At 55.9% G+C, this 10,796-nt stretch overlaps 1 protein-coding gene across 1 annotated transcript; it reads left to right on the top strand.

The window, feature by feature from the left end:
* Positions 1-640: 640 nt before the first annotated feature.
* On the top strand, positions 641-9,928 carry LOC123595673 (liprin-alpha-1-like). The gene is made up of 4 exons (XM_045473352.1): positions 641-716; positions 3,837-3,984; positions 8,686-8,837; positions 9,503-9,928. The coding sequence occupies exons 1-4, from the start codon at positions 655-657 to the stop codon at positions 9,669-9,671; spliced, it is 531 nt and encodes a 176-aa protein (XP_045329308.1). The 5' UTR covers positions 641-654; the 3' UTR covers positions 9,672-9,928.
* The last annotated feature ends 868 nt before the right edge of the window (positions 9,929-10,796 follow it).

Raw genomic sequence — 10,796 nt, 5'->3', positions numbered from 1 at the left:
CACAGAAGGGCTATTCCCCCACCGCCCAGAAAGTCCTGCCCCTCTCTACATAATTAGGAAGAAGTCCCAGTGGCTCGGTGTTTCTCCTCTGTAACCTTGCTATGCCTGAGACCTAACTGTTCAGTAGGGTTTAGGACGTCCACTTGGTGATCCGGGTGTTTACTGGAGGACTCTCGGAGAGAACGGTCTTGGGGTTTGTAACTGCTGAATTTACCCATCGTGGTTATGATGGTCAGCATTTCAGCACACTTGATGCAAGTAGTGTTTTCCATTTTTTCTCGAATTCTAATGAACCTACAGTGTTGTATCAGTTTCAAGTAGACAGCATACCGTTTCAAAAATTGCACACGTAACTCTGTGCTCATCACCATCGCTGTGGTCACCGTGTGTCACCATACAGGGTCCTTAGGGTATCACGGACCGTATTCCCTGGACTGTGCTTTTCATCCCCGAGACGGCCTTATTTGATATCTGGATGCTGATGCCTCCTAATCACCATCATCTCTTTTGCCCACCGCCCCTACTCTCCTCTCCTCTGGCCACTACCAGTTTGTGCTCTGTGTTGAACGGACTCTTGATGCAAAGAATCGTTAACCTTGCTTGCAACGAGTGTCGTTGTCGTTTGCTGCTTTGTAGGATCGCCTTCTAAGGAAGATGGAAGCAGTGAGTGCTATATTAAAGCGGGCAAGACCGAGAGGCTCTTCACTTCACCACGGGTATGACATTTCCCGGTTCACAGATCTGTTTGAGATGCGGCTGGGGGCGGCTTCCCTCTGTCACCAGTATGACCCGAACCAGCTCATGGTTCCAGAGTAGAACCGTGGGTGTGCTATGGTATGACCCGAACCGGATCAGAGTTACACACAATAACCCTGAGTGTGTTGTAGTCTGACGCGATCCATTTTCCAGGTCCAAGCTAACTGATGATGGGGCGGGGCTGGGGGGGGACACTGCCCTTCACCGTGCCTAACATGAACCACCTCACAAACACATACGTTAGCACCTGCTGTGTATCTTCCAGAGGAATCCCTTGGCCGAATGGGCAGAGTGACTGGATGTAGCTCAGGGAGCCGGTAGCTTAGTAGTTGGCAAGAGGGAGAAGTAAAACCTCATTCCAGACGTTAGGTTTGGAATCTCAGGAGACGGGGAGGCATGACAGAGCTCACAGCCATGGGAGGAGGAGTGGAAGTTAGGGGAAGTTCTGTTCGTGTTTGGGTGGGTTTATTTGCGGCCTCCCTCCACCGAGTGTGGCGGTGATGGTGTGGGGCTAGGAGGGGTCCAGCGTGCCAGGTTCGGCCCAGCATCCCTGGAAGCTATGGTCCCTTCCGCAAGGCCAGTGGGGTCACCATGGGAGTGCACACGTGGCCATGGTTGTGAAGGTCACCTTGACGTTGGTGGGGTTAGCGCAGTGCTCGCAGTTTCTTATATTTTTGAAAAGACTGGAGAATGACATGTAATCGCCGTAACTCTGTCGGGACGTTGGTGAGTCGCCTGTGAGGGCGCGGGTCAGCCGGCTTGTGAGCTGCATCCCGCAGACAGTAATTGTCAGCAAGGTATTAAAAGGTTTGCTTGCTTCTTTGTAGGAAATGGGTACCATGTGAGAGTCATTCTGGTGTGACGGTGCCTCGAGTAGCTGACTGGGCCCCCTTAGGTGCAGGGGGCAGGCTCCGGCTCCAAAGGCAGGCCCCCTCAGGCCTCACTGGGGTCTGTGCGGCTGTCGACGGGGGCTGTCGGGAGAGTCGAGGGTGTGCTGCGGCTGTCCTTGTTGAGCCTCCTTGTAGGAGAGAGAAGTCAGTGCAGGTAGAGTCACGAGCGGCGCTCCCTGTCCATGGAACTACTGGTGGCACAGCGAATGTGTGTCCGGAGAGAGAAGCACACGGGAAGATCCGGGCACAGAGCAGCCTCTTGGGTGGCTGACGGAGATCCTGGCCAGCAAGACACCCGTGTGCTGAGTGTCACCGTTCCAGGGCTTGAAGACGGGTATGTGTGAGGAGGCCAAGGGAGCAAACAGTGGATGCGGTGCAGGCCCCTCGAGTGCATGTTAGAGTTCTCAAGGGAAGGGGCTGTGCAGGCCCCTGGAGGGTGGCACCCTGGGGCAGGTGCCATAAGAGGGACGTCCACGCCCGTCACCCGCCTGAGGTGAGCTGGCCGAGGAGAAGGATAGAGAGGATCGCAGTGCTCCGGTGGTTGCGGAGGCATTGGCCGCGGTCACAGGTGGCCTTGTGGTCAGAAGACCCCGGGCAGGAGACCGGCTGAGGAACAGGGTGTGTTTGAAGCCGTCTCACAATGTGGTCTCTCGTGTGGTGGCAGAAGAGAGGCTGGTGGGAGCTGTGTCACCGTGAGCGGCCGGGGGCCGTGGGGACGAGACTGAGAAGGCGGCAGGCAGGCTGGACAGCTGAGCCCTCCTGGCACGACCTCACAGCCACGTCTTCTGTTTGGGTCCTCCTCTAGCAAGATGACACGGTCTGGGTTGCAGAGGAAAAGAAAGGTGACGGACCAACTTCCACACGCAGGCGGGGCAGATGGGAGAGAGCTCTGGGATAGGACTGGATGCAGGGTGGTGGGGTCAGGAGCCAGGGAGCCTGAGATAGGGTGTCAGAGTCAGGGGACACACGCGAACCTCGGAGGAGCCACGGACCATGCCAGGTCACATGCGGGGTGGCGTGTGTGGCTCTCCCCGATTGGCGATGTGTCGGGGCCCCACAGCGGTGAAGCTAGACCGCCTGAGCTCAGGTGAGCAGTTGTTCTGGCAATGGGGGGACCAGAGGAGGGGAAGATGGTTGTGGCCAGTGGGCAGTTCTGACTTGGCTGTCTTAGAAACAATCAGTACCCTGAGGCAGCACGTGTCAATGACGTTTCTTGAAAGGCCGCAGAGAAGAGCTTGAAGCACCACAGAGGAGACGCCCTGTCGTGGTGGCTCTGTCTCCAGGCCACAAGGGGTGACACCGGGGCCCCCTCTTTAGTTGATGTGAAGCAGATGGGTGTGTTCTGTCTCCAGAGACCATAAGGATTTGTGAAATGGAAGGCAGCCTCTCTTCTTTTCCAGAGAGCAAGGAGCCACTGGACTCCCGTGCAGGGTTCAAGTGTGGAGGGTGAGCCCGTGGCTGAGGCCGGGCACGTGGGCTGGCGGGTGCTCCTTCACAGCTGCTGACCGCTTCGTGCCCAGAGCCTTTGCTGAGGGGAGCAGCTGACAGCCCAATTAAGTGACTCCCCCCTAGGGGCTCGGGGCTCCATGGAACTTTTCTGGAGACTTCTGTGGCCAAGGGGGACATTTGTCTGTTAGTCTACCTGCACAGAGGCCAGAGACGCTTTTGCCTCGGAAACACCGGGCACACTGCCACCTCCTGTCTACGGGAGCTGCGAGGTGTGGTTCCCGAGGATCCTGCCGCGGATGCCCCTGGGGCGCCCGATACTGGTTGGAGGAGGGAAACCTGGGGTCACCTGGCATCACAGCGAAGGCCTTGGCACACGTGGTCCGATGGCAGGTGAAGGCCAGAGGGACGTACAGGAGTGCTTTCCGGTCAGTTTGGCAGGAGGTGGTGCAGACACGCAGGATGACAGCTTGACTGGGGGCAGGCGCTGCTCCACCTCGGGGACGTCTGGGCCGCGGGGATGCGTTGCACCTGCTGGGCCCGGGAGACCCTGTCTCCACAGGGCCCGGCTAGCGGGCTTGCACTGGAGCCAGGGGCAAGGATGCCTTCCATGGAGACCTTTTTCTGTGACCTCATTTTCCCAATTGACGGGTTCTGGCCTGGCTGACAAAGTCCACTTTTCTTTAGATGACAACCTTGGTGTGTGTGTGCGTGTTTGTTTGATTGTTTCCGTCCGTATTTCAGGCGGACGCACGTCAGCAGCGTCCCAGCTTCCAGGTTCCGTCTGGCGGACAGCCCCACAGATGCCAGCAGCAGCAGCAGCAGCAGCAGCGCGGTGTTGCGGCGCCGCCAGAAAGGCCGTGTGGCCCGTCTGCGACATGAGCCTTCCAAGGCAAGGACCTCCATCCTCTGGGGGCTCTCATGGGACCCACCTGCCTGCTCCAATGTCACCTGCCTTTTCCTCTGTCTGTGAGGCTCTTCTGGAACTAAAGAACCGATAGGCTGCTTTCTCTTTTCAGCTTCCCCCATTCTTCTTTGGCTGCCTTAGAATTTACTTTTGAGAGCTTTTGTTCTCTCTTTGTATAAAGTAGCAATGTGGATTAAGATAGGACCTAGTGTTAAGCACAGCACAATGCAAATTAGTAAGGGTTTGAAACGCTAATGAAGGTGAAGGGAACACGTGTATTCATCCTTAAACAACAAAGAAGTCACCTTTGGAGTTTAAGGACTTTCGTCCTTTGGCTCTTCAGCCGCGTATATTTTTATATATTTGGGTAAGTTTTGAGCACCTGTAGTCATGGAACAAGTTTGGTGCAGACATCGTCCCAGAGCTAGGGTGCAGCATGACTGAAAAACCCAGATGAGGGGCGCCGGGTGGCTCAGTCGGTCAAGCGCCCGACTGCTGATTTCTGCTCATGTCACGATCTCTGGGTTTGTGAGATCGAGCCCCGGAGCCCAGCAGCCCCGCATGGGGCTCTGCGCTGACCGCGCCTAGAGCCTGCTTGGGATTCTCTCTCTCTCCCTCTCTCTGCTCCTCCCCCACTTGAAATAAAACAAAGAAAACAATAAATAGCTAAAAAGTCAGAGGAGAGGCCTGCACCCCTCTGTGTGCACAGTGTAGTGAGGGGAGACCAGCAGCGAACGGGAAGTAAAAGGTGATATGTGCGTTAGTTATATATTTCTGTTTGACAGATGATTGACAAGTCCCTAGATGGGCACCTGTGGATAGCCCCAGAGTCCAAGGGGGGCTCTCTGGGCACTGCCCAGTGTGGCGGTGGAGAGAGAGAGACAGAACTGGCAGAGACCAAACGGTCACAAGGGGGAAGGAGCTCAGTGAGCCCGGTGCTCGGGGAAAGGGAGACCGGGGGCCTGGTCATGCTGGGTGGGGCCAGGCAAGGTGGAGGCCGAGGACCACGGCGGTCTGGTCCAGGAGCCCTTGCGCTAAAGCCCACTCGCCCGAGTTCCAGAGTCTGTGTAGACACAGTAGGGGCAGCTTTCTGGAGGACTCGAACTCTGGTTGGGAGCAGAGACGCAGTGCTAGCTGGAAGGAGACACAGGGTAAAAGTTCTGCGGTTTGTGTTCTGTTATTTTGTTGTTTTGCCCTGGAGGGTCTGTGGTCAGTCGTGGCTGGCTCGTGTTGTTTCTCCTGTATCTACATTTGTCAGTAGACAGTGGGGTTTTGCCCCAATAGTGATCAATTGTCGTTAGCGTATCACTGTATAGTACAGGTGGATACGGGTATGATCTAGATAATAATTTGTAAACGAAGCGTTTCTTCAAAAGAGATAAGGCACTGACCGTAGATGAACGGAAGCTCGATACAGACAGCACGCTCTGTGGTGCCGACACTCGTGTTCAGGACTCCAGATCTCATGGGCTTACTGAGCACAAGTACTGCCTTCTACACTGAAACTCAGGACTCCTGCAACGTGAAGCTGTCACCTGCCCCTCAGCCCGTTTTTATCACGTACCTGCCCAGGGCACCCTCCTGTAACCAACACGGCGATTCCTGAGAGGTTGTCAATCAAATTCTAGGTCAGGATTTCACATTCACGTCCAGCAGGGCATTAACAGAGTGGGTTTGTTTGGTGTTGTACAAGGTGTTGCGGGAACTTCGGCATCCCCTAGGGTGATACTGTAAAAGTGTAACTTGGTTGTCAACAAGGAGAACAGTTACAGGAAAGTTTAGAATAGGCACCTGTTAGATGTCTTTGTTCTACAAGATGCCGTGTTTTAATAAGTTGTGTATGTTGTGATGGAGTTTTACGTCCCTGAGTGATCATTGGTAGTGTCTCTGGTAAATGTCGAATAACCTATTACGTTCAGATGTGTGGTGGAACAAAGTTCTGCTTCCAGTCGTGGTTGTTTCTAAATCTTCTCTCAATGATATCCATCCTGCTGTTCTCTTTAAAATATGTTTGCTCGTTTGGTCTTGGAAATGGTAACTTCCAAGTGTGCAGTAAATGTGATTTCTCTTCCTTCCTTTGCATGCCTCTGTCAGCCTAGTGATGTCAGGAAGCATCGGAGAAAGCGAAAGTGCTTAGGAGTGCAACCTAGCTGTGTTTGTCTGTGGTGTGGGGGAGAGTGCCCGTCTCTTCACAGTGAGCACCACAGCTGGGTAAGGACGAGCGGCTGGCGTGTGCGGGGAAGTCCAGGAGCCACTGGGGGCTCGAGCGTGGCGGCCGGTTTCCACGGTACCTGCGACGGCCACCAGAGCTCACCGTTGTCTCTCGTTTGTCTCTTGCTCGCTGCGAACGTTGTTCCGTGAGACCTAGAAGTTTCTAGGAAGAGAAATTACGGAAGCAGTGCCGTAGAGTTTCGATTTCGGGATCACCACTTTTGACAGCCGTAGCCAGCAGCATTCAGAGAGCTCTTAGGGTTCTCCACCTGGTGTGTGCAGTGGTTTAGGATCCTGTGACCTGGCCCTCACAGACATCCCCGCGAGCCACAGCTTGTGTGGTTAGCCCATTTCCAGATGTGCAAGCAGAGCCTGAGAGCCCGGGTCCTGTGCATGAGGACACTTTGCAGGGCAAACACTGGCCGCGACACCACTCTGCCACATACCCCACCTTTGCTGGGGCGCCCTTCTCCCATTTACAGTGCCCCTCGCCGGGACAGGACACCTCCTGTGTCCAGAGGACAATGATGTGGGTGTGCCCATTCTCAGGGGAAGCTCCGTGCCTCGGGACGGAACCCTCGACCAGAGAGTCCGCCTCCTAACTGGGATGCCTTGCTCCCTGGACCGTACCCCCATCCCAGACCTTCCCAGCCATGCGCCGACAGGGCCGTGCCTCTGATACAGAGCTGGGCGACAGCTGGGGGAGCCCCTCCGCTGCACAGACGGTGTGTCCGTTCAGTTGAATTCTTGCGTTCAAGTGCCAGTTCGGTCACTGGTTGTTTTGTGACCGGGGTGTCTTCATCACCGTCTTTTTTTCCTGCTTTGCTCTCCTGGTAAGTGAGGACAGCGAAAGGTTCATGGCCCTTGGGGTGTCCACACACTGCCCATCGGTGCACGGTCCTCAGAGAACAGGAGCTCACACCGGCGCCGGGGCACAGAGCACGCCCTGCATTCTGCTGGCTCGTGCTGCCTTTTCCTCTGTAGCAAGACTTTCTCAAGGAACAGAGGGTCGTGTGATGAACACCCAGGCAGGACGGCCTGCTCCCGCAGCTCACTGATGGCTACTTGGAGGGCTCTTTGGAGGTTTTGGGGGATGAAGTCTAGGTGTACGGGCAGTGGGTGTCAGGTCCATGCGGACAGGGCCAGCACGGGCGTTGCACTTCCCAGCCTCGCGGGAGCCTCCCGTTTTGGTTGAGACTGAAATGGCCCATAGGCACAAGTCTGGCAGGACCCAGTGCTGGGCGGGGGCCTGTGCGTGGACTGCGCTGTGACACAGGGGAGGGTGTGCTCCCAGAACCCTCCGTCTCTGCTCACCTCATAGCCTGGTTGCTGGTGTGGCTCCCTGTCCTGTTCCCTTTTGGTGTTTGTCTTCTCCATATCTTTGCTTCCACCTGGGTGTGAAATCTACTTGTGTTGACTGAGTCTGACCCTGTTTGGTTTTATGTGGATAATTTGTAGCCTGTTAAGGTAGCCTTTTGTTGTCTGGTGATTGTCAGGAAATCAGGAGAGGAGGCAGGTGTTCTGGAGCTGTTGGTTAAGCTTGTGTCTTCCCTGAGCTCAGCTCGGCTTGGTGCTGACCGCCATGGGTGTCCCGAGCCCCACGCAGCTTCGGAGGTCCTGGTACGAACCCAGTTGGCTGTGCCTGTCTCGCCAGTCCTACACGTGTGTCTCATGAGATCCGGCCCTGCCTCACCACCAGGACCTGTCAAGGGTCATAACGCTGGTGGGTCCGTGGCCCCACGGTCCTTTCCAGGGCCCACAGCCACATAGCCGCAGACCCACAGCCTGTCACAGAAGGAAAAATGGAGTCTGAAGGGGTTCATTTGTCGTGACGGCAGCCAAGGGACACTGTGTCTCCACCGTGTCGAGCAGACTGTCTGTAAGCTGCAGATGAGTCCGTCAGTTTGTAACACCAACCGAAATGTCCCCGAGAAGCAGAAGTCAGACCCGAGTGTGGGGTCAGGGGGTTGGGTGCCTTGTCACTTTACACACGTCCCCGTAGATTCCAGCCTTGCATCGCTACCAGAAGTGACAGTGGATTAGGCCACAAGCTCCCTCCACTTCCCCCAAACAAAGAGCTTTGGACCATCGTGCGTGGGAGGGCTCCGTGCTCGCCAGGGTTTGCCCTGAATGGCGTCAGGAAACAAACACCTTCCTTCTCAGCTGGCCGTGGTGTACGGTGACATGGTTTGGGTCTCCGCCTCTACCTTCTGTGGCCGGGCTCCTGGTGGGGCGAGGTCCTGGGGAGGGTACACCCCTCGGTGCAGATGGGCTGGGGGTCTCAGTGGGCCCACTGCCCGGACGCGAATCCACCCTTTCGCCTGGCGTTAGGCCGATCCTAGGAAGGCGTTTTGGACGCTGCACAAAGCACAGCTCATAGCTTTTCAAATGAGTTGCTGGCTGTGATTTCAGGGCTGTGTGCTCCTCTGTCTGGGTGCACGGTGAACTCATGTCACTCTCCTCTCCACCCCACAGTTGCTGCCTTTGGAGGAGGAGTCGCAATATAGGATGGCAAAGACACGATGTGTACCATCAGCTCCTTCTTCCCAGAGGTCCCTGAGCTTGGACAGGCTGCAGCAAGGGGCACTGCACAAGGCCAGCCACGAGGACATCAGGGACGCCACAAAGTAAGGGGCACAGGCATCGTAGGAGACATGCCTGTGCGCTGGTTTTCAGCTCTGAGAAACCTTTGATCTCTACATGGGGGAGAAAGGGTCGGAACAGCGATTCCAAGGAAAGGCCAATGAACTGAGTTTACGTGCACGGCGTTCTTGGGATACCTGCCTGGGTGCCCTGGGTGTGGCCGGCAGAGCAAAAGGCAGGTGGGAAAGACCAGAGTCTTGTGATGCTGGTGGCTGTAGGGCAGCCTCGTTTGCTCAGATCCTACGCACCAGCCGTCCTGAGACCTCCCTTTTCCTCCCGGTGGGTCCTGGGTGACATGCTCCCTAGGGCTCCTCCCCTGGGCCGCACTGTGCCCTGTGGGGCTGTCAGGAGCCATGCTCTCTTCCCCCCACCCCCACCAGGCAGCTCCAGCAGCCTCTCTGTTACTCACACCACGTCCTGGGGTGGCTCAGGTGTGCATGTCCTCCGTGCTCCCGGGTCACGGCCAGGGAGGGGTGCTGAGCGTTCTCAACCCAAGGCGCTTGGACTCCAGATATACTTGGGAGGGAGAGAGTGTCAGCTCCCAGGGCGCAGCCCTCCCTAGAAGCTGGGGGATTGTGCTTCTAATCACGCGGGGCGGTGTGTCGTGTGACGAGCACGCGTGGAAGATGCTCTCCTGTGCGTCCCCCAGATCCTCGGGCTCTCAGGATGGCCCCTCGAGCAACGTCAGCAACACTAACAATTGCCAGGACTCACTGAACAACGCCCCCAAGAAGAAGGGCATCACCAAATCCATCCGCTGGTTGCTCGCCAGAAGACAAAAGGTCCACCCCAGCCACACTAGCGACGAGCCTGCATGACCAGGTTGGTGTCCCCTGCGTGTTTCCAGCGTGTGGGTGGTCTTACTGGCCTCATTCCTCTAGATCCGTGGTCTCTCTGCCTGCAGACCCCTCCCCGTGTCGGGAGACCTCACGTGGCTGTGGACACCCCCCACCTCCCATTTCATCACTCTGCTTCCCCACAGCCACTGAATTGCAGCCACTGAATTGAAAACCCTTCCCAGCGTGCCCTGGGACTCAGCAAATTGGGCGGACAAGCTGAAAAACACCAAAAACTTTAAAAAATAAGCGTTGTGTTTCTTGTCACCTTGCTGAGCACTTTTCAGCTGTACCTGTTTTGAAAGCAGTAGCTGTTCGTTTGCTCAATAGACTCTATAGCGGCAGAGCAGTATTATGTCCTCCACGCTGAACCTGAGGCTCTTCTTCAACTGTGGGTCCTGGAGGACGTAGAGCACGTATGAAATCTTGAAGGGACTCACATGGATTCCCAGTGCACCTTGAGAAGTTGTGCACGGAGGATATGTTGTGGCTCACGTGAGGGTGTGGCCCCAGCGCACTTTCGTCTGAGCCTGGCTCCTGCACAGATGGGTTTGGGGGTCTGGGCAAAGTCCATATTAGCATTCCCGTGCTTCCGTTTTCTCACCTGTACCTGGGAACAGTGGGAGCACTTCCGTCACATGGCTTTCAGGAGTGTCTGCATCTAAATATCCACGAGATACTTTGAACACAGAAGCTCCATCACATTATGTGTAACTGCAGCCCCTGTGAGGACCTGGTCACCAGCATTCGGAACCTGTCATTCATGCTGGTGATCTCTCTGGCGTCCTCACTAGGCTGCCCCTGTGTTTCTTTCCCCTGTAGTGTTTGAGTTTCTCTTCAATAGACTCTGACCTTTGCAGTCTAATCAGTACATCTTATTTTCAACTGGTCTTGATTCTGACAACGAGTAACAGCAGAGGGTTTCGTTTGCTACCAAGCAGCTGAGGCGCTGTGATGCCCGGGATGGGGGCCCAGAGGAGCGGTGCGGGCATATCTCTCGGGGCCTTTCCACTGCAGAGCATGTCGCACGTGGGTTGACTGTGTCCCAGAGCTGAGTTAAGTGGATGAAGGAGGCAGGTTGAAACCATATCCCAGTGATCCCACAAC

This window comes from Leopardus geoffroyi (genome assembly GCF_018350155.1).
Source record: "Leopardus geoffroyi isolate Oge1 chromosome D3 unlocalized genomic scaffold, O.geoffroyi_Oge1_pat1.0 chrD3_random_Un_scaffold_43, whole genome shotgun sequence".
In the NCBI taxonomy this organism is placed as follows: domain Eukaryota; kingdom Metazoa; phylum Chordata; class Mammalia; order Carnivora; family Felidae; genus Leopardus; species Leopardus geoffroyi.
The sequence above is the reverse complement of the archived record's forward strand: the minus strand, read 5'-3'. Positions and strand labels throughout refer to the sequence as shown.